Source organism: Molossus molossus, unplaced genomic scaffold (assembly GCF_014108415.1).
Source record: "Molossus molossus isolate mMolMol1 unplaced genomic scaffold, mMolMol1.p scaffold_m16_p_11, whole genome shotgun sequence".
Classification (NCBI taxonomy): domain Eukaryota; kingdom Metazoa; phylum Chordata; class Mammalia; order Chiroptera; family Molossidae; genus Molossus; species Molossus molossus.
The window spans coordinates 84,047,805-84,072,796 of record NW_023425346.1 but is presented as its reverse complement, the minus strand read 5'-3'; the positions used below and the strand labels follow the sequence as shown (position 1 = coordinate 84,072,796).

General features: G+C 34.6%; 1 protein-coding gene across 2 annotated transcripts in view; it reads left to right on the top strand.

Annotated features, from left to right (window-relative positions):
• Window positions 1–24,992, top strand: part of KANSL1L (KAT8 regulatory NSL complex subunit 1 like) — a 99,745-nt gene that overhangs the window by 35,462 nt on the left and 39,291 nt on the right. For both annotated transcript variants that reach the window (XM_036254360.1, XM_036254359.1), the window contains exons 3-5: window positions 3,654–3,851; window positions 6,067–6,188; window positions 21,317–21,521. In XM_036254360.1, coding sequence (XP_036110253.1) covers window positions 3,654–3,851; window positions 6,067–6,188; window positions 21,317–21,521 — 525 coding nt within the window. The remainder of the gene's footprint in view (window positions 1–3,653; window positions 3,852–6,066; window positions 6,189–21,316; window positions 21,522–24,992) is intronic.

The window sequence follows — 24,992 nt, the reverse complement described above, 5'->3', positions numbered from 1 at the left end:
CCTTTGTTCCCTTAAGAATCACATTATATTTGTTTTATGAAAAATGTCATTAAAATTATGCTGTCAAAATATAATATATCTTTATTTTGAACAGTTTTTCCTTACATTTCTTGAGAATTAAGATGTTTGATTGCTTATTCATCTGCAATTTAGTTGAGCTGTTATACTGAAGGAAAACAAGTACTTTCTTTGCTCAGATGGCTTCTTGGGTTATTGTAAGAAAACAACTTTGAGAAGAGTGGTTATCTTGCATGAGACAGAACTTTCTGTTTAATGTATCTGGAAAGAAAGAAAAACAAGTCCTTTCTTCTGGGTTAACTTAGAGATAAGGGGAAGGGAAAGAGATTGAGGGATGCTCTTTTGTAAATATCCTGTTTCAATAAGTGCCAGTTTGTGACTGGTCCAGAAACACACGGCGTGGATCTGCTAGTAGATCTACAAATTTAGGTGTTTACGCTGTCATTTGCCTTGCCTCTGACACACTCCAGGTGGCCTGAATGTTGCTTGAAGTTTTAGAGGGGAGAGGAAAGCAGATCATTAACATCTCTTCCTTGTTCTTGTAACAGCTTTCCTATTTCGGCAACTTCCATGTTTCTGCTTTTCTCTGCTTCAGCTTTTCTTAAGGCAACAGCTTCTTTACACTCCTAGAAAAATATCTGAAATAGATATTCTTGGTCGAGAAGCTGTCCGTGGCCTCTCTTTTAGATTTTGTTGTTGTTATCTTGTAATAGGGCCTTCTGCATTTTAAATTGTACATTTCTTGTGTTTTAAATTTTCATTTAAGTTTTTTGCTTAAAAATAGTCATGGTGGCTTTATGTAAATAATAAAGGTGTTGCTAAGGCAATTGTTTATTTTTTCACACACTGTCTTCTTTATTAAGACCCTGGAGCTGGGGCGGGATCTCTCTAGCGCTGTTGTCAGAAATAGCTGTCTCCTCGGAGCCGCTGATCTGCTTCCATCTCATGCTAGCGTTTTCACTGGTCTCCGCTTTCTCAATTCGTTATTCTAGAGAATTTTAATATTTTTGTTATTTGCCTTGTTTTATCTATCATTAAACTATTCCTTATTTTTTATTTTTATTTTTTTTTTAATCCTCCCCCGAGGACATTTTTCCATTTTTTGTTCAGGTAGAGTGGGAGGGAGAGAGAGGAACAGAGAGAGAGAGAGAAACATCGATGTGAAAGGGACACATCGAGTGGCTGCCACCCACACAACCGACCAGGGCTGGGGACAAACTGCAACCGAGGTACATGCCCTTAGCGGGAACCGAACCCGGGTCTCTCAGGACCGCAGGCCGATGCTCTAACCGCTGAGCCACACCGGCCAGGGCTAAACTATTCCTTATTTTTTAAAATTCAGCTTTATTGAGGCATAGTTGGATCTCTATATATTGTTGTTGTTAATCCTCACCAGAGGATATTTTTTCATTGATCTTAGACAGAGTGGAAGAGAGGAAGGGAGAGAGAGGAAGGGAGAAACATCCATGTGAGAGAGACACTTGGATCGGTTGCCTTCCGCATGACCCTGGCCGAGGAAAGTGAAGATGCCCTTGCCCGGAATCAAACCTGAGACCTTCAGTCTGTGGGCCAACACTCTAACCACTGAGCAAAACTGGCCAGGGCAAAAGTATAAGATATTTAAAGTGTACATCATGATGACCCAACACACATATATTCTTTTTCTGATTTTTAAGAACAGAAATGATCTCTGCAATGTCTCCAAAGGATTTATTCCTCTTCCCTTTTTCCTGTGTTCTTGGCCATGCAGAGAACAATCATGGTCCATTCTTCTCACACGCTGGGAGTTTTGTCCGGGGCAACGGTTTCAGGGGGAAAAACAGAATATGAAGTTTGCTATGAATGTCTCCCCAGTTAAATTTTAAAAGTATTATTCTTCATCGAACAAACTATAGTAGGCCCCTACTTATAAAAAGGTAGTATTCTAAAGGTTTATAAATTGGGCTTTTGAAATTCAGTATCAGTTTTTCCGTAGAAACAATATTATATAAGTAGGGGTTATGAATTCAGGCTAATTCACAGCAGCTTGGCCCATAATATAAACCAAGGAGAATTATAGTTAAATTGAAATGGTGAAAACTTGTATTTCTTTTGCATGAGGTACTTGGGAAAAACCTAGTAAGAGATTTGTACAAATTTTTAATGGACATTTCAGATACTTTTATGAGTTTTCATTTTTGATACTATATTTATCAAGTCTAATTTAATTTTTAAATTATCAAATATCAAATAAAACAAACTTATTTTAAATGTATTTCTTTAGATTTCTTGATAGCCATAATTTTGCATACTAGGAAAATAGTCATTGAGGTGGGATCAAAGATTGGATCCTCTTTTCCTTGTAAAGTTACTAGCATTGTTGTAAGTATAGGTAAAAATAATTTATTTGTTACTTTTACCAAGCATCAAGGTAATATATTACTACAGAATAATGAAATCTATGTTTAATTACATAGCTATGTTCATTCTAAAGTTTCATATTCTCTAAACTGTAGTATAAACTAAAATTACTCATATATTGCATATTATATTCTATAGGCAGTTTCCATCTGATAAATAGCATTTATACATGATGTAAGCTGACCACAGCAGTTATTTAATTTGTTCCATCTTGAAATACTGTACACTTATATTAAGGTTATAGTCTGATTTTCATTACAAGACTGTAATATTTTAGTCACGCTAGGTATTTAATATCTTTTCAGCTAGTTTATAGGGGCTTACTGGCATTTTGCAAAAATCTACATCTACATACATATTATATAATAACATACATTATTCTTCACAGGGGATAGAGGGGTAGGAAAGGAAGGAGTTTAAAATCATTCCGATCATATCTGTACACTCCTTTTCACCTTTTCTCTCCTGTTCCCACGGCCTCTGAGAGACCCAAGGGTGATGCGGTTGGCGCGAAGCAGCAGGAAATGTGGACAGACTTAGCAAGCCGTTTGGAGAAAAGGATGCGTGTGGCAGGGAGTATGGAGGAAGCTAGATGCTTGCTTATTCCTCTGATTACTTACATTTCAGAAAATACCCCATCAGAGTTGAAACTTGTGTGTTTATTATTAGCTCCCCTACCCTGTAAACAAGAGCCCTGGCTGGCCTAGAGGGTACTTCTCCATGCGTGGTCCTGCCCATGGCTGCCGACTGGCGGCAGGTTAGGGCCTGTCCTTCCAGGCCTCTGAGAGCAGTTACTGTAACATCAGATTGTTGTTTGGATGTTTATACGTTTGATATTTCAATTTATGAAATTGGAAGTGCTCAAATATAAAACTTAAATGGAAATGTGAGTGACCGAAATAGAAGAGTAAATCAAGAAATGTTTTAAATTTCAGTCCGAAATGTTCATATCCTGCATAGAAGCCTTCAACTTTATTCTAAATGTGTCATGCTTTTAATTCTAATAACTAAAAGCAATAGAAGAAAAATAACTGCATGTATATAATTTATGACAATATTTTATAAGTCTAATCCATCACACATGTTATTTCAGCTACACGTTTTAAATCAGCCAATTTTTGAGTTAAACTGTCAAGTGTATAATAAGAAGCATGGTTTCAAGTGCATTATAACATTAAAGCTAATTTAGCAGACACTTTGTTTTCATTTCAACTCTTTACTTGCTGTTTGCCTAGGGGATAGTGATCCTAGAAGAATGTCAACTTCCAAAAGACACTTTGAAAAAACAAATACAATTTGCAGACCAAGCAACTTCATTAAATATTACAGGGAATCCTCAGATTCCCCAAGAGAGTCAAGATCCATTTCCAGAACAAGATTTTGAAATGTCACCAAGTAGCCCAACACTGCTTCTTCGCAACATAGAAAAACAGGTAATGAGAAGAGTACAGTGTGAGCGGCATGAAAATAAATGTGTGTGTCTCCTTGGGGTATGGGTTGTTAAAGTTGGCAACTTGACATTAAATACATTGCAATATTAGTGTATGACTAGTCTCTATTATAATATTGGTGTAATAAGATCATTTAAATATAATATAAGGTATAATATATAAATGTGATATAAGAATATATATAAATATCATATGAGATATTGATTAGTATATAGCCATAGGATGATGACTCGTTTATACTAGGGTTAGAAAATCTTTATTTAAACAAAATTGTTTATCATTGGACTTTTTTCACAGGGAAAGAACGCTGGAACCACCTAACAGATATGAATGATTTAAATAATTTATTGATAGAGATTTTTAGTGAAAGTTAATATTGAAATATGGATTCTTTAATAAAAATGATTATGTAAATAGAAAGTCGAGTAATTTTCTAATAAAAGTTTACTATCCCAAATATGGACTCAGGCATATGAGATTTTATTAGGCTGAAGTGGGGTGGTTGTTAGGGTAAAACTAGGGGTTGGTTGTAATGCTGTCTTCTGGGAAAATTATTCCGAAGTATCTGACCAGCGACCTCTAGTGGCTTAGAATATTTTAGATATTTTTGGAGATGAAAAAGAGAGTGTCAGAGTTTCAGAGGGGAAAATAGATATTCCGTACATTTTTTTGCATGGAAACTAATGAATGCTTGATAAATGGATAAAGAATCTATTTGTATTAGTTATTTTTAAAATTAGCTTTAATCTAAAAGGTAATAATTTTTAAAATAAAGTCATTAGGTACATATTATTTCAAGAAAATAAGTAGTGAAAACATTTCAGGATGTTTGTTATATAAGATTTTTTGAAGAATTCAAAATTTAGATTTAGTTTTTGTGTTCTTTAGTCTCATTGTTTCTAATACCATCTTATTAGTTTCATACAAATGAAGAGTTTTAAAATAATAATTTCAAATACCCCTTTATTTTATAATAGAATATCTCGCAATTATAAAGTGATGAAATAGATCTATGTATTTTTTAAACTGTAGTCATACTATATTAAGTAAGAAAACCAGGTTTTAGAAAATTGATGTGATATGATTTAATTAAAAGTGTATGTATGTGTGTGTGTGTGTGTGAACATGCAAACATGTTGCATATACACTAATGCTTGCATATGTTCAAAACACTCATTGTAGAGGTATGAATATATACCAAGATATTAGCAGTGGTTTTCTTTGTGAAATATGATTATAGGTGATTTTCTTTTACTTTCAAACCTCTCTGTACTTCCCTTTTTTCTATAATGAACACTGTTCACATATGTAATGAAAGTACTTGTCATTCTTTTGTAGAAATATACTATTTCCATTGATATGGTCTATGTTTATTATGATTGTTTAAGATGATTTTTGGGGGGAATGATTTAATATTTCTTACATATTACAAATATATATATTTAAGTTTGGTATAAGGGGCAATGAAAATTTTGTATACTGAAAAAAACTGATATTTTTGAATTAGAAAAAATATCAAGGAACAATGTGGCATGAGGTTCAAGCCTGAATTTGAATCATAGCTCCATTTCTTATCAATTTCATAATCCTTGGTCAAACAGCTTAATCTTTCTTTACTTCAATAAATTCGTCTATATAGTAATATCAGAAGTTCTAATATTATCTACTTTGCAGTTTAGTTGTAACAATTAGAAATATTCTAGTGCCTAGTGTAGTTCTGGCATATAGTACACACTTAATAAATCATAGTTGTGATTTTTGTTATAATTAATTTGTCTGCCTCAGTAAATATTATGTAGATGCTATTATCTGAGTTCAAATGTTTTAGAGGACAGGATGAGTAGATAAAGGAACTATAATGAAAAAGGCTATGAAAAGGAGTACTGTAAAATGTAAATTTACTTACACGAAATGGAAATATCAGTAGTTGTCTAACTCATCTTGTAGTTTAAAATACATGTACAGTGGGCAGAAGTAGGTTTACAGTTGTTCATTTGGAAAATAATACAATAATTAATAATAATATAAGAATAAACTCTATTTCATGTACTCACAACTATAAGCCTACTTTTGCCCTCCCCTATATTTGCTAAAACAAATATTTATTTGTTTCATGAGAAGTTAATCATTTAATAGACACTAAAGGCCTGAGATTTAATGCACGTTCCTCGCTTAGCAGTTGACTGTTTTCTTGCAGAGTGCACAGTTGACTGAGATCATCAACAGTTTGATTGCCCCTCTCAACTTGTCCCCAACTTCATCACCCCTCTCCTCCAAATCCTGTAGCCATAAATGTCTGGCTAATGGCATTTCCAGGAGGTAGGTAACAGTGGGATAGTTTTGCTTCTAATTTGGCTTCACTTATTTTATTTTGTTTTTATCTTTTAAGTATTGTAGCTGCTTTTGTTTCTTAAGCACTATTAGAATACAATCGATAGACCATGGATACATTTTTTAGGTAACATCAAACTTACATAATTAAGGTAACTATAAACCTGAGAATGAGAGAGACAACTTTCTAGGAAGTTTATAATGTTTGTAAAAAAAAGAAAAAGAAAAAGAAAAGAAACCAGTGGTACTATTAACTACAGATTACTACTTTATTTAATACATCTTCCATTTTGTACATTTTATATTTTTAAGCTCCACACTGATCTTGTAATGCATTTTAAGAAGAAAGACCCTAGATATAGTTTGTGCACAGAATATTGATAAAAATCATTCATAAAATTTAGTTAAGGTTTACTCAGTCATTTTATGTCTCAGTATTATAAGGTAAGAATTTTTCTGGATTTAATTAATATAATAATTCCTGTAATCATTAGCAATCTATTATGTGATATTAGCAAAACTATACACACACACACACATATGTACTATGAACCCCAATCCTTTCTTGGTAACAGCATTTGTTCTTTTATTTTGCTTACTTTTCTCTTTGAGTTTTTTCTTTCAAAAATGCAATTAGAATTAAAGATGTTAATAGAATATAATTCTATGGGTGCATCTAATTTTTTCCCAATAAAATTGTAATGTGGGCATCTTTGCTTTAACTACTATAGAGGGCTAAGTGTAATTTAGTATTGGGAAATAATTTGTATAGTAATGATATGACTGATCATTAAAATTTTAAATATAGTTTGAAAGGAAAATTTATACCATGGTGAAAATTACGCTAAGTAGCCATCACATTCTTAATGAGATTGGTGGATATAAACCAAGTTTTAAAATAAAAATGCTGTCATTTGATTTTTATTTCTAACTTGTTATTTTGAGTCTCACATGTTATATGGGGCAACTGTAATATATTTATTTATGAGAACCTACCTAATTAATATGCAAATACAAGTTGAGCCATTTAACACCATTGAATTAATGTATTGTGCGTTGATATATGTGCATTGTGATTTGGGGCCACCCATTTTAGGTAATATTTTGTATACCTAACTAGATATTACCACATACTTAGGTATGTCTGTGAGTATGTGCATATTTTCATTTTAACGTACTTGCCTGTATATTGGGTCATTCATTCACACAGTATTTATTGCATAACTATTTGCTGTATGCCATATAGTCAAAGTCCTAGGGATACAAAGATGAAGAAGATGTAGTTGCAGCTTTTAAATAACTTGTAGTCTAGTAGGTGAACTATGTAATTATTTAAAATGTCATATAACCATAATGGAATTATGTACAATTTGACAAATTGATTTTTAATAGCTGTCATAGTTGAAAAAGATACGTAATAAAGATACATACATCCAAATGAAAGAAATGTAACATTTGACTGTGTTTACTAAATTGTACTTTTTCAATTCTAATAGTTAAAAGTTTCTTGTTGAAACCAGGTGGTAATTGCCATCTTTCATGATACCAAGTAGTTGTTCCTATAAACTCTTTGGAAAGTTTATTTTTAAAAGTTTGTAGCAGGTTCAAAACCTGCTAAAATTCTTTGTTGGATTATTTAAAAGCAGATAAAAGTTTGTTCTCTACCTTTTTGAAGTATGCTGATATGTGTTAGTTAATCTTATTAATTTACCTAAAATTAACTATTTTTGGCAACGATCAACATTGTTTTTTTCAAAATACATTCTACATTACAGATTTCTTTCAAACAGCATTTATTTTCACATTTGTTATCAAAATATTATATTTTCCTTCAAGGAAAGACTGTTTTATTCTCTAACATTTGCTAGAAAATATAATACAACTACTTCTCATCAAAGAGAACATGAGCAAATTTTAAATGCCTTGTTGCCAGATAACCAGTAAACCTGCTCTGGGAAACAAAAGATTTGGAAGATATTCCTGGTCTCATTAAAAGTTTTGTAAAAATTCTATATATACCATAAAACTAAGTCTATTTAACATGGAACATAGAAACTGGAATATATTACAGACAAAAGAGTAATAACTCTGAATGAAAAGTAGAAAATTTTGAGAATATGTGGTGGTTGTGTCAGAAGCCAAAGAGAGGTCCTGAAAAATGTCTCTTGTTTTTGTCATTTATAAATTGAGACCTTAGCAAGAGCAGTCCAGTGGCATGATGGGGAGAGAGGTACGAGCTGGTTAATAAGGGTGGAGATGGAGATGAAGTAGAGAGAAGGATTATACTTTCAAGGCTGCCTGACTGTAAGGTTATATAGTAAAATGGATGTACAAGGTCAAGTAAGGTATTTTTGTTTCAAAGATGGCAGATATGTAAGTAACTTTATTAAAATAAAGGGAAGGGAAGGAGCTAGAGGTAGAGAATATAGAACTACATATACAAAGTTACGATGTGGGGACCTTATGACAGGAGAAAATATATGTTTTGAGAGTGTCATGAAAGAGATTAAGATGGTGTAGATGCAGTTGTTTATAAAGTGATTGTAGCCAAGTTAAGAGTGGGAAATGGAGTTGGAGCTAGGAAAAGATTTGGGTAGACATTAACAAGTAAAACATTGCTCCTTCTGTCTCCCCTCCCGTCTGCCTTTTATTGAAGCCATGAACAGCCCATTCCTGGAGAAGAAAGATGTTATGTGGTTTCTAAGGGTTGTTTTTTTTCCTAAATCCTTTAACAATATTGTAAAAAGTACTTATTTGATATTGGTAAAACTAGTTAAGAATTTGAAAGTACTATATTATCCATTTCAACTTTTTATAAAATAAATTCATAGTAGTGAAATTGTACAAATTTAACAGATTATTTTATATTACTCACATTTGAGGATACTACCATAGTTTTGAAAATTAATTGAAGATACAATCATATAATATAGTAATCTGTGAAAAAGCTTTATTTATTTACATAAAGGTATCTATATTGAAGCAAAATATAATTTATGTATTTATGAGCCGTTGACCCTGTGAGTAATATAAAATTGAGGCCTAGTTTTATTTCTTTATCTGGACATATTTCTAATATGTTGTTATTGTTTTCTTTTCATATAATTATATATGAAGAATACATCTTTTAGACTCAAAGTTTTCAAGACTAAGGGCTTTGTCTAATCTTATTCAGACTTGACACAAAGCACTTTCTGAAGATGTCCCCATTAAGCATATAAATATTATTTTGTGTATCTAAGTAAATGTGAAGGTAAGAAAATTAATCATCTGAATAATTTTACAACTTCTGGTAAAATGTACGTAACATACAGTTTAACACTTGAACCATTTCAAGCCCAGCGGCATTGCGCACGTTCACATTGTTGCGCAGTGGTCACCCTTGTCCATCTCAGAACTCCGTCTTCCTGAACGGACACGCCCATTAAACTTTCCCATTCTTCCTTCTTTCCAGTCCTTGGCAACCACCATTCTACCTTGTGTCTCTAAGAATCTGACTACTCTAGGTACCTCATGTAAGTGAAATCATACAGTATTTGCCCTTTTGTGACTGGCTCTTTCACTTAGCATAATGTCATCGAGGTTAATGTATATTGTAGCATGTGTCAACATCCCCTTCCTCTTTAAGGCTGAACAATAGTCTAGTTTATGTTTAGACCCTATTTTGTTTTTTCATGGATCCTCGCATGAACATTCGGGTTGTCTCCACTCCAACCCAGTTTCTACAATCATATTATCTTAAAAGGTACATGTTGGGTCTATGCAAAGTTAGTATATTACTCAACAGATCACTAAGAGTTAAAATTACGTCTTGCAGATACGGTTATCATACAGTAAACATACGATATGTGGTGTGTGAGAAGTAAATGAGACAGTATATGTAAAACTCTTAGAACAATGCCTGGCACATAAGAAACAGCCTAATAATATTAGCCATTGATATTTTTATGTAATATAATATATGTTAAAATTATAGATAGGGTCTGTTATTTTTTTCCTATCGTGGGCAGCATACTAGTCATTGATTTAGAACTGTTGTTAATTTTTTTTTTTTAAATCCTCACCCTAGGATATTTTTCTCTTTATCGATAGAGTGGGAGAGAGAGAAAGGGAGAGAGAAAAATCGACATGAGAGAGACACATCGACTGGTTGCCTCCCACACAGCCCTGACCAGGGCCCGGGATGAACCACAACTGAGGTACATGCCCTTGGCCGGAATCGAACTCACCACTCATTGGTGCACAGGCCAATGCTTTACCCATGAGCCAAACCAGCCAGAGCTCTTGTTAACTTAAAAAAAAAAAGTGCTTCAGTTGATATGTCTCTCTCATGTTGATGTTTCTCTCTTTCTCTCTCTCCCTCCCACTTTATCTGAACAAAAATGGAAAAATATTCTCAGGTGAGGATTTAAAAAAAAATGTGCTTCAAAGTGGTCTGATTTAGGATAACAATTTGAGGGCATATGAAGACTTATAGGCCAGCTATAACTGAAGACATTAGTTATACGGTATTGGGTGTCACATCTCTTGGAAAGGTATAAAGTTGTTCTCCTCCTGTCTTTGGTCTGCTTAGTGTGTGTGGGATACTGTAATTAAATCAAGTACTCTGAAATTCAAAGTGAACACACACTGTTGGGTTTTATTCTCATATTACCTAAAACATACCTTCTCAAAAGACCATCTTGGGGTATTTAATTTCTTATACCCTTACCCCCAAAGATTTTAACTTTTATTTAGTCTTAATTATAGTTTTTTTTATTTTAATAACTTAGTACCTTTAGGGTAACTTGTGATTATGGGAGTACACACTTTTTGCATAAGACATTTTGTGACTTGGACAAGTCATTAATCTCTTTACATCTCATTTCTTTATTTTTAAATTTACTGGGATACATATATTTTCTAACATAGTTTCTAGTGCTGACATTCTTCAAGTAAGGGTTTATTTTTGAGGAATTCCCTTTTTTCAAACAAATAACAAATCAAAGTAGATTTCAATATAGTCTAAAATGCATATCCTTTTGTAACATCATTTGTTATACTTTGCTTTGGATGTAATCATTTTGTGTTAGTTTAAATCAAGAGATTTAGTGAATAGAGAGAAATTACCCAACATGTGTTAGTAATCTTAAGAATAATCTAGAAAGTATTATGGAAAGAGGTACCCAAGATAGTAGGAAGAATGATGATTCTACCCAAGTGCCAAAAACTTTCAAATAAACCATTTGGGAAGAATTAAGTAAAATGTATTATACATTGCCTTCTTGGATGATACTGAATGAATTCCACTTTTTTCTTTTTGATTACTCAGGCTCATCACTATCACCACATCCTCAGGGGCTATTAATATTAATAGTTGTATATCTGTAAAATAATTCACTTAATAGTTAGCAAATACCTCCTGAGTGACTTCAGTGTTCCAGGCATTGGAATTGGATTGGGCACAGGGACATATATATTATATTTACAATATTGAACAAAAAATAGTAGTCTCTGTCTTTGTGGTATAGAGTCTAATTAGGGGAAAATTATATCAACCCAATAATTGCACAAATAAATGAAATTTTATACCCTGATCAAGTGCTATGAAGAAAACACATTGTTAAGAATATTCTTGCCCGGCTGGTGTGGCTCAGGGTTGAGCATTGATCCATGCACCAAGAGGTCACCGGTTTGATTCCCAGTGAGGGCACATGTCCAGGTTGTGAGCCAGATCCTCTGTGGGGGACATGCAGGAGGCAGCCAATCGATGTTCTCTCTCATCGATGTTTCTATCTCTCTCTCTCCCTTCCTCTCTTTCTAAAATCAATAAAGAAAAAAATTAAAAAAAAAAAAAAAGAATGTCCTTTGGAATCAGATATGAGATCAATCCCAGCTTTGCCACTTGGTACCATTGTGACCTTGGGTGACTTTACAAGTCACAGGTAAAATGAGAATAGTTTGAGTCCTGGCTTATTTTGAGGATCAAGTGAGATAATGAGTGTGATTTTTTTTTTTTTACTTGTTTATTGTCTCCTTCCTGGATGAAAAAGTAAACTCCATAAGAGCAGGACTTTTTTCCTGTCTTATTAACTGCTGTGTTCCTAGCATCTAGATCAGCAGGAGTCATATTGTGAACACGAATACATATTTGTTGAATGAGGGAAATGTCTTTCCGGATTTCTTGCAGGTAATTAGCATTCCATATTTGTTTCTTCTTCCTCGTAGATTGATATTTTAGTTGTTGCTCTCATGGCTGCTTCCTGCAGTTCTGCTTCCTCTCATCTAGTTGTACTCCGGGCTAGGAAATCAGATGAGCAGAGTGGTAGATGCATCTGTACCGTAGTGAGTGGCGTTCTCTAGCAAGAGAGGCCTCTCTGAACAGCGGCAGGAGTGAGCTTTCGTGCGTGGCCTTACTGAGATTTTTTAGGTTATTTAAAAGGTTTTTGTCATTTTAGCTGCATTCTGTATACTTGGGATTGCCAGATAAGTACTTTCATAAGTGAAGTTCTGTTAAGAAAGCATATCTATCTAGCCTTATATCATATTATGTTGTAATTTTTGTGTAAAAGTAGGTTAGAAGAAATTTAAATTCTGAATTTTTAAAGTTTGGCCACCTATTCTGTGTATTATTTTTTTTTAGTGAATCATATATAACTTACTGTTTAATATAATTTTAAAAAAATACTTAAGGCCAGTTTTTAAATATCCTAATGATCCTTTCCCACGATGTCTAAAGTAAATTCGCTTGGTTAATTATTTCCCAGGGCACCTGTTTGTCCTCTTGTTATTCATTGATTCCCAACCTCCTTCTCTTTATTAGTGGCAGTATCTCCCAGAAGTCAGAATTGTTGTTTTGTGCTTTGTTAATCTTGGCAGCAGGGTCTCAGATGAGTCACCAGGAACTGAGCAACTGAAAAAAATCTGAGTCTTCAAACAAATGAAGCATTACATTTTATCAGCATAGAGATAGTGATTGGTTTTTAGATCTCAGACTCGCAAATGAAGATAACATGTTGTCAATGGATCCTTGTTTACCCCATGGGGTATTATCTCTGAGGAAGTGAATTTCTACTTGAAATAACGTCTAGATTTTTATTATTGTTGCTGTTGTTTGTTTTGCTTTGATGAGTCCCAGAATATGATATGAAATTAAATTTTGGTGAATCACTGCCATTCCATTTATTTCCACTAATGGCAATTATCTCATGAAATGCAGCCATTCTTTTTAATTGGCTATCCTAATTGAAAAACTGCAGTAAAACTGGCAAACTAATCACATATAAGGTAATTCTTTTAGTCTCATAATATTTTATAGTCACTTCTCAGTTATGAGAAGGCATCGTTTGTTAGCACATCCCAGGCTGAAGTTTTCAACATAATTTTAGGTGCCTACGAATGACATCAATTATCGTATGAGCTAGACATCAATAAGAAAATAAAACATCCCCTGCTGTGTTTTTATTCATTTTTTAATTTTTTTTTTAAATACTCATCTGTGGGTATTTTTCTGTTTATCTTCAGATAGGGTGGGAAGGAGAGAGAGAGAGACAGAGAGACAGAGACAGACATTGATGTCAGAAAGACATATCAGCTGGTTGCCTCCCACAGGACCCCAACCAGGAATTGAACCCCGGACTGTTTGGTCCTTGGGCTGACACTCTAACCCTCTAACAGCTGAGCCTAACTTGCCAAAGCCCCTGCTATGTTTTTAAAGTAATAGCAGTAGGAATTATTTTCATTTGTAAACATTTGCTTTCCCCTTTTTTACCTCTATTAATATGTCTAAAACCTAATGTAATAGGGAATGTTCAAACAAATTGTTATACAACTACTGGATGGAATGTCATGTAGCTATTACAAAATTATGTGTATAGAAAGTATGTAATCATATACAAAAATGCTTATTTTAGAATGTTAAGGGACAAAATCATTGATAGTATTGATTTCATAGAAAAGAAAACTTGAAGGCTATAAATAAAAATTTTAATGAAAGTTATATTTGTGTTTAGATGATGGGATTTTGAAAAATATTTTTGCTTTCTTTTTTTCAACTTTATTATTTCCAAATTTTCTTTTAAAATGAAAAATAGTAATTAGTAAAACACAAAATCTTTTTTTTTTAATCCTCACATTTTTTTTGCATTTATCTTCAGATAGAGCAGGAGGGTGAGAGGGAGGAAGAGAGAGAGAAACATCGATGTGAGAGAAACACATCGAGTGGCTGCCACCCGCACAACCCCAACTGGGGCCGGGGACAAACTGCAACCAAGGTACGTGCCCTTAGCGGGAACCGAACCCGGATCTCTCTGGTCCACGGGCCGACACTCTAACCGCTGAGCCAAACCAGCCAGGGCTAAAGTTTTAATTTCAAACTATTTAACTCTCGTATGTCAGAAAACAGCTGAGAGATTATATTGAAAAATCTGAACTGTATCTCCCAAACTATGAATTAGCTAGAAATATTTGACAAGCTTTATGTCTCAGTTCTCAGGAAAATATAACTATCATATTGGCTTCCTGGAAAAGTCCCACTTAAAGTTAAGAGCCAGAGGTAAGAATGGCAAATAGCAATGCAGTAGTGCACCTCTTGTCTCTACATTTTATTAGGAAAACTCTGACGTACAGAAAGCATAAGAAAGTGAATCCACATATTCCCAGCGTTTATGGTTCTCAAGAATTTGCTAACTCATTTCAGCTATTTTCCTTCCTGACACATTTTTTTCCTATGGACTTTTTAAAAGCAAATTAAATCTATTGTTATTTTGACTATAAATACGTCTGTATATTTATTTGATAAGCTTTTTAAACATACCATAATGTTACCCTGTGCTTATTATTCTTACATAAAAGCCATAATTTGTCACTATCATGAAATTCTCTATCCATATTTAAATTTTCCCAGTTGTCTCAAAATTATCTTCTTATGGTTAATTCCTTAGAATCAGAATCCAAACAAAGTCCATATTACATTTGGTTGTTTCCGAATTAATTCTCTTATACTCTAATAAGAGAGAATAATAATAGTCATTTAATAGTGTATTAGAAGTCCCTAACACACAAAAAAAGACTAATTTTTGTAGAAAACTGGAAAATTTACAAAATACCAAGAAAACAGTGGAAATTACCTATATTGCTCAGTGTATATTCTCTTGCTATTATTTTTATATATTATTTTTTATGATTGAGATCTATTAGAAGCACTTTTATATCTTATTTCAATAATATATCTGAAGCTTTTTATACTTAAAATATTTCTTTTCCATTTTAATGGCTGCATTAATTTTTTTACGATAAGTATGTGCCTTAATTTTTTTTAGAGTGAACACATCTAACTTAGGATGCCACTTTACAGTATACTTTAACACATTTTCTTATTGCTAGAGTTGAAGAGACTTGTATTTTTGAGTAAGGGGTTAGTTCTCCTACTTAATACCCAAGGTAGGGGAATAGTCAAGGCACTGTTTTCTCTATACCAGATAATTCCTGGATGTTGATCTATTGGTCATTTGAGAGAGGTGTTTATTTCTGCCATTTGAGGATAAGTAATTCCCCTAGTGAGCCATTTTAGTGAGTTTATTTAAGTCCAATTCTATAATTTTTTTTTTTAGTTGGTTGCTGTCATCTTAAATGTAATTGAGTCACCTGATTGTGTGATGCATTTATTTTTTCAAACACTATCAAGGGAAAAGAAGGTAGTAAATTCCACTATTGGCAGGACTCCAACTGGTGAAGAGGAGAGACTTGAAATAGAGATTATAAATTATGGAAAAACAATATTCTTAGGTGTGTATTTTAATGGCTGCATTAGTTTCCCAGTGCTGTTTTAACAAATCACCACTAACTGGTTGGCTTGAAGTAACAGGTATTCTTTGAAGTCTGGAGGCTAGAAGTTCACAATCAAGGTGGCAGGGCCATGCCGTCTGGAGGTTCTAGGAAAGAATGCTTCGGTGTCCTTCCCTAGCTCCTGGCGGTGGCTGGCAGCCCTTGGTGCTCTCTCTCTGACGGACCATCGGCCCTGTCTCCGCCTGAGTCTTCACTTGGCGTTCTTCCCTGGTGGGTCTCCTCTTTGTTGTGTCTCTTATAAGGACATCCGCGCCCTGGCCAGTTTGGCTCAGTGGTTAAAGCGTCGGCCTGCGGTACAGAGAAAGAGGACATCCGCGATTAGATTTAGGACCCACCCTAATTAGTATGACCTCATTTCACCCAATTATGTCTGTAAATACTGTATTTCAAAAAAATTCATGTTTGGAGTTTCCTGGTGGATATAAAATTTCAAAGCAGTGGGGGGGGGGGGTATTTATATGTTTGAGTGTATGGGAAATGAGGGGGGTCTATCATAATCTCTGAGAATGCACATTCTAATTCTCTCTTCCATGAATGATTTCTGCTTCTTCTTAAGTGTATTTAAATATGAGAATAGGTGAATGTTTGGAAAATGTTTAACCACTGGCCTAAAACAGTATTTTTAAATTGTTTTGAATACTTATTCTATACTGTTCCTTGAGAATAAAAATAATTTCAAGAAATATTTTCTATGCTTTTATGATTCTAGAATTCTAAATTTATAACCAGGTCCAAAAATTTCTTATTTAGTAAAGGTATTTGAGCAGAGACTTATGATACTTACTCCAGTCCTTGTAAGAACACAGTTTGGTTTAAGCAAAGGTTATTAAATACTTGAATAATTTACTATAAAAAATTCTAGACTTTCACTGGCTTTAAGAAAAAGTTTAAAATTAGACTGTCCTTCCACATCTATCCACCATTACCACCATCACCAAGATGACACCAAGAAGTTAGCTAATATTTATCCCCATATACCTGTATCTTTAGATTGTTTTATTTATTAATTATGATAGAAGTACATAATGTTTGCAGAAATTGATTTTGGTAGTGATTTATAGTAATATATCAGGCAAAAGATTAACTGACTCACTTCTGGGCCTTTGGTTCCTACAGTAATCAGTGTATTTTAAAAAATTGAAGTTTTTTATTTGTACTTTGTAAAAGCAAACTGAATGCCTATTGTTATCATCCATAAATATCTTAACTGCTAAGATGTTCTAGGATTGCAGTAGAAAACTAGTGATTTCAGAAAGTCATTAAATAATTTAGATAAATTAAACATGGTTAATGAAATATAAACTCAGAACTTTGTGATCATTTTTTTTGATAAAGCTCTCAGTCCTGCCCTGGCCAGTTTGGCTCAGCGGTTAGAGCGTCGGCCTGCGGTCCAGAGACCCAGGTTCGATTCCCGCTAAGGGCACGTACCTTGGTTGCAGTTTGTCCCTGGCCCTGGTTGGTCGTGCGGGTGGCAGTCACTTGGTGTGTCCCTTCTATGTCGATGTTTCTCTCTCTCTCTCCCTTCCACTCTATCTGAACAAAAACTGGAAAAATATCCTTGGGTGAGGATTAAAAAAAAAAGCTCTCAGTCCTGACTTTTCCATCTGATTTGTTTTTCTCAGTATGATATTTTCCATATCCATCCATGTTGTTGCAAATGACAGTATTTCATCTTTTCATATGGCTAAGTAGTATTCCATTGTATATATGACCCATATCTTCTTTAGCTAATCCTCTATTGAAGGATACTTCAGTTATTTCCATGTCTTGGCTACCATGAATAATGCTGCAATAAAGATAGGGATACATAGCCCTGGCCAGTTTGGCTCAGTTGTTAGGCTTTGGCCTGTGGACCAGAGAGTCCCGGGTTTGGTTCCCACTAGGGGCACGTACCACAATAAAAGAAAAAAAAAAGATAGAGATACATATATCTTTATGGATAAATGTTTTCAAAGTTTCGGGTAGGTACTCAGAAGAAGGATTGCTGGGTCACATGGTAGCTGTATTCTTATTTTTTTGAGGTACTTTTATACTGTTTTCCACAGTGACTGTACCAGTTTACATTCCCACCACCTCTTCAACGCTTCTTATTTCTTGTCTTGTTGATAACAGCCATTCATTCTAACAGGTGTGATGTGGTACCTCATTGTGGTTTTGATTTGCATTTCCCTGACAGCTAGTGAAATTGAGTATGTTTTCATGTATCTGTTGGCCATTAGTATGTCTTCTTGGGAGAAGTGTCGTTTTAGGTCCTCTGTCCATTAATTGGATTATTTTGGGTTTTCTGGTGTTAGTTGTATGAGTTCTTCATATATTTAGGATATTAACCATTTATTAGAGGTATTATTTGCAAATATTTTCTCCTATTCAGTTGGTTGCCTTTTTATTTTGTTTATGGTTTCTTTTGCTGTACAGAAAATTTTTAGTTAGCTATAGTCTAATTCATTTATTTTTGCTTCTTCTTCCCTTGCCTTTGAGGTCAAATTCATAACATCTTCTGTAAGACCAAGGTCCATAAGTTTAGTACCTACGTTTTCTTCTATGTAGTTTATTGTTTCAATTCTTATATTTAGGTTTTGGTCCATTTGAGTTACTGTTTGCATATGGTGACAAATAGCCGTCTAGTGTTACTCTTTTTCATTTTTCTAGCACCATTAATTGAAGAGGCTTTCTTTTCTCTATATTATGTTTTTAGTTCCTGTGTCAAAAATTATTTGCCCATACAAATTAGTTTATTCCTGGGCTCTTGATTCTTTTCCATTGTTCTATGTATCTGTTTTTCTGCAATACCATGCTGTTTAGATTATTGTCAATTGCAGTATAATTTGAAGTCAGGGAGTGTGATACCTCCAGCTTTGTTCTTAGAATTACTTTGGCCATTCATAGTCTTTATTGCATTAAATCTGTATATTGCTTTGGGTAATATGCCCATTTTAACTATGTTGATTCTTTTAATCTGTGGAGACAGAATATCTTTCCATTTTATTTGTGTCTTCTTCGATTTATTTTAATCATGTTTGTAGTTTTTATTGTGTAGGTTGAGAAGGATAACTTCTGATGACACTTTTTAAGAATCCTTAGTAGTTAGAAAATGTTACAGTCATCTGAGGATGAATTGTCCGCAGCTGGGAACATAGTTAAATAAAGAAAAAGAATACAACTAAACTTTGTTTTTGTGATAATGTCAACTACCTTAGAAACTGGAAAATATAACATTTAGTGACACAAATGACAAGCTTTTCTTTAAACTAGCCTGTGAGCCTCTCACCAATTCAAAAGCTGTGTGCTGTCATTCAAAAAGGAGATGGTGCCTGGCCATTGTGGCTCAGTGGTTGAGCATCAACCCATGCACCAAGAGGTCACTGGTTTGATTCCTGGTCAGGGCACATGCCCAGGTTGTGGGCCAAATCCCCAGTGGGGGGTATGCAGGAGGTGGCCAATCGATGTTCTCTCTCATTGATGTTTCTCTCTCTCTCTCAAATCAATAAAGAAAAATTATAATAAAATAAAATAACTCTTAAGAAAAAAGGAGATGGTGGCTCACCTTTAGGACTAAGCCTTCTGTGCCAGCCACCGGCCCTGCTCAGTTCCTAACTTGATATTGGCTATCATCTATGCCTTTTTGTTACCCATGGTCCAGCTCCATGGATGGTTTCTTAAGAGCAAACTGTTACTTAGCAGTGGTGCACTTAAAATTTTCCATATAATTGCCCTGGCTGGTTTGGTTCAGCAGTTGGAGCCTCGGCCTGCAGTCCAGGGAGACCCGGGTTCGGTTCCCGCTAGGGGCTCGTACCTCGGTTGCAGTTTGTCCCCGGCCCTGGTTGGGTCGTGTGGGAGGCAGCCACTCATGTGTCCCTTTCACATCGATGTTTCTCTCTCTCGCTCTCTCTCTTCCTCTGTCTCCCTCCCACTCTATCTGAACAAAAAATGGAAAAATGTCCTCGGGTGAAGATTAAAAAAAAAATTTCCATGTAATACATATGATAGGTCACAGCAAGTGACATCAGCATAAATTAGACCTGTTAATTTGAGAGTAGCATTATTTCTTAAGCCTTTCTCAGACAGATCTTTAGAATGATTGTTAACTGGCACTTAAAACATTCTTGACTAGAGCTCTCTGCAGACTAAACTCAATATTTTTGAAATGAAATATTATCATAAGCTCTTTTCCCTATACTGACCTGGACAATAGTGCATACTCAATTATGTTGAGTGTATGATAGTTGCCAAATTCATATTTAATTATTCTCTTTGGTTTACCAACATAAGCCATTCAGGTACCTTTATTTTTTATTTCATATTTCTGTGTAAAACATTCTTGAATTATTGTTTTATCCACAAACTAATAGAATATTTTATAGCAACCATAAATTTGATTTAAAACCAGTGATTGTTCTATAGACAAACCATATCTTACATTTACCATTAAGTATTGATTCTACTTGAACTAAATAGCACATTTAGAACTTATATGTTGATTAGAACTTATATATCACACGTAGCAGATTCACTTGTTGATTTTAGAATACTAAATTGACTGGCTTCTGTCTGTATAAGTAAGGTTGCAATTGTTATGTTGTAGTGCCTGAAAGCTTAATTATTTTATATGTAATGTACTGGTATAAAGGAAGTTAAATTTATGTGGCAATGAGCATTAACTTCTTCCTGATGTTCTGATGTTTTAAAATATTTTAAATACAATGTTTAAAAATTCACATGAATAATAATTATAAAATCAATATGCTTTTTTATATGTAGTTTTGTTCTGTTTAGTTATTTTATAGTTGTGACTTCTGTATCATCAGAAGTTTTAAAAACATCCTAAATCTAATAGGATTTTATCTTTGTTTCAAAATTCACTGAAATAATATGCGGTGCTTAAGAGCAACGAATGATGTAGTGATGAGATGAGCCCTCTTTAAACCTATAATCCTATGTAATTTCACCCATACGCGAAATATTTTTTGATTCATATAGTTACAACACTAAATAATATGCGTGGATTACTGAGTTACAGTAAACATCTGTATTGTACCAGTGAACCTATGTGAGCATTTCTAACTTATGGGGCATTTGTTTTGCAGGAGAAAATAGAAGCAGAGATTACTTGCGCAACTTGAATATGTAACTCCCCATTCACATAGCTTCTTTCCCCAGTTGTTGCCACAAAGTTGGATAAAATTGATACTCTCCTGTCATAGTAGATTAAGGCAATTTACATTTAGTTTTCTTTGTCTTTTTGTTTGTTTTGGTTTAACCCTCCACTCCCCGTCTATTTCATGGCGTTTCAGCGCTTCGGAGAACGTGGGCGAGCTGGCCCCCGCGGGCAGCTGGGCACCTAGCCAGAGGCACAGTAAGAAGAGGAGGAAAGACAGGGCCAGGCTGAAGTCCCCGGGCCTGGCGGTCCCCAGCACCGCAGCTCGCACGAGGCCACTTCAGAGTGTCCACAGACGGAAGCTGTACCGCCTGGGCCCCCCCTGCTGCTGGACTCGGCCGGTGAGTGTGCCCCGCGGGCTCGTGTGCACGGCGGGGTGGGCTGTGCACCCTCGCTCACATAGGCCCATCTAGAAAGTTCTAAATATATCGTTTATAAGGGACATAATAGACATTGCCGTATATTAGTGGGATTTAATGATTTTTTAAACATAGCATGTATTCTGAAATTTGTCACATCTCCTTTTTTTTTTTATCCTCACCCAAGGACATTTTTCCATTTTTTGTTCAGATAGAGTGGGAGGGGGAGAGAGAGAGCAACATCGATGTGAAAGGGACACATCGAGTGGCGGCCACCCGCACGACCCAACCAGGGCCGGGGACAAACTGCAACCGAGGTACGTGCCCTTAGTGGGAACCGAACCCGGGTCTCTCTGGACCGCGGGCCGACGCTCTGACTGCTGAGCCAAACCGGCCAGGGCACATCTCTATTTTTTAAATCCACTATTATTCTTAAACTAATTTGAAGGAAAATTACATATCAAGGTGATTTTTCAAGTTTTACTGGTAAGGTTAATAAGGAAAACACAAGTGTACTACATATTTGTCTTTGCTTAGAAAAGAAAAATAAAATCTTCACAGCTATCAGTTATTTTGGAGGAAATGACTCTCCATTTTTGGTATTTATTAATCCTGGTGAGTGTTCCATTTTATTTTTCTAGACTGTAAACAATGCAATTTTACATGTCTGTGATTATACTTTTTACAAATAAAATATACTTTATTAAAAGCATTCATTTTGAAGAGTATATTTTTCATTTGTTAGCCAAACCTTAGATATATATCTTCTGATGCATATCTAAATAAACTACAATGAAAGGCAAAATAAGTTTTTCTAGTTCTTGTATGAGATGCTTTTTTTCCTATTATATATTTTTTTCTATCATATTTTTAAAGAGTATGTCAAAGGAAAGAAATTCTCCTTCATGCTTTTACTTAATATTGTTTCTATAATGACTACATTTGTATAAAAATCAAGATGCTTTATTTTATTAGTAACCCATTACAGGTATGGCTTTGTATGATCTGATTATAAATAGGAATGTGGATTCTGACAAATTAGTTTTTATTATTATTTTTTTGTCATTGATTTTTATCATTTAGTAATTCAGATATTATTTGTATGCTACACCAAATTGAAAATATTTAAGTTTTATTTTAGAATTTACAAATGGAAAATATTTTTATTTAATGATTTTATATATGAAGTAATATTTAATGGTTTTTACTAGCTGTTATTAAAATACATATATATATATATATACACATGTATGTGTGTGTGTGTGTATCTTGATAATGTAAAGATTGGCAAAGAAAGATGTGAACAAATTTAAAACTTTTAGCAAATAAAGGAAGGAACAAATGTGATATTATTGTTACTAGTAGACCATATAATTTATCATATTCCAGTGACAGTGCTAAGCATGTTCAAAACACTGTCTTATTTAATCCTCAAACATATAACTATGAGCTACTATTAATCCCACCTTTACATGCAGAAAGTGAGGTGTAGGGAGATTAAGTAGCTTGCCTAAGGTCACACAGCTAGTAAACAATAAATCTGATTCTTACCCATTACATTGATAACAACAAAAATAAACCAAATATTTTGTGTGCTTGAAATCAGTAAAGATAGTATATTTTGGGGTTAGGCTTTGTCTGGTTAAAGGTACTAAAAAGTATATCATAAAAGAGTGACTTTGAAAGATAAACAGAATTTTTGAAAAGGTATGAGGGAGATAAAGAAAGCATTTTAAATGAATAATTGAAACAGAGATGAAGAAACTGATGGAGAATAGCAAATGCCCCCACCCCAAAATTACCCTTAAGTTGTCAGGCTAATTTTTATTTACCTTTCTAAATTTCATACATGTAATTTCTCCCAGAAAGCCTTCCTTGACACCCCCACTATGGGGCATATATTGATGTAACACCCTCTATTACAGTAATACATTATTTTATAATAATAATCAATTTTTCTCTCTTCTCATCACATTCAATTTTTTAGAGAACAGGGTCCCACATTTCTCAATCTACAGGGCCTTGAATAGTAACTATCCAATAGTGTATGGTCAGCAAATAGTGGTTTAATATGAGAAAGAATTAATGTAGTGGAACATAGGAAGATATTTAAAAGGTAATGGAGAGTGAGAACTTATGAATGTGTGTGTGTGTGTGTGTGTGTGTGTGTGTGTGTGTTGCCTAAGTTTGCCTTGTGAAAGGGTCTAGACCAGTAATGTCCAATAGAACTTTCTGTAATGCTGGAAATGTTCTATAAATATCTGAGCTGTCTTATAGGGTAGCTATTAACATATACTTATTAAGCACGTGAAATGTGGCTAGTGCAACTGAAGACCTAAATTTGTAATTTACTTTTATTAATTTTTATTTAAATAGCCACAGATGCATAATGGCTACCAAATTGGATATGGCAGGTTCAGACTCAAACTACTCTAATAGCAGTGAGTGCACCGGCACTCATTTTTGTGAGTACACCTGGCACTAGTACCAGCCCCTACTGAAAGGAACCGGGGATCTTTGGAGAAATGACTGATTTACGGGGCTGGAAAAAGAAGATACTAGATGAGACTGGAACATCTTAATGTTACCAGAAAAGAGGAGCTGTTAAAAAAATTATGGAAATATATCAAAAGAAGCCAGGAGCTGATTGAAGAGGCCTTCACTGGTCAAATCTGGGACTGTTTGAACACGCATATAACTGAGGACAGTAGTGAACTGTTGAACAAATAGGAAGCCATTAGTCCGTAATAAAGAAAGAGCATGAGAGAGAGAGAGGGGAGTGGGTGGACTACCATGCAGTAGAATGCTGGTTGATAAGTGTGGAGCGAGCAGTGAAATCAGAGAATTGATTGGGCAAGCATCAGAAATGGGTAAAAAATCTGGGGTCAAGACTGAGAGTTTGGATGATCAGGATATTTGCATGGTTTTAACTGTACGGTAGAGATCCATATAATAACCTTGCTTGAGTGATCAAAACTGAGGATACAATATCGCTGTGCAGTATTCTGGCCAGGGATACATAATTTGAATTTATCGTGAGAAAACATCAGACAAAGCCAAAATCAGAAATATGCTGTTAAAAAATAACAACTGGCTTGTATTCTTTTTTTAAAAAATACTTTTTTTATTGACTTTTTTTTTTTTTTTTAAGAGGAAGGGAGAGAGAGAAACATCGATGTTAAGGAGAAAATATCTATTGGCTGCCTCCTGCACACCCCCACTGGGGATCGAGCCCGAAACCCTGGCATGTGCTCTGACTGGGCATCGAACTGGGACCTCTCAGTCCATGGGACGACACTCAATCCAGTGAGCCACCCTGGCCGGGCTGCCTGTATTCTTTAAAAAATGTCAATGTCATGAAAGCCAAGAAAGGCTGAGGAACTGTTAGAGATTAAAACAGAGACTAAAAAGTTATATGATAGCCCAGCCTGTGTGGCTCAGTGGTTGAGCATC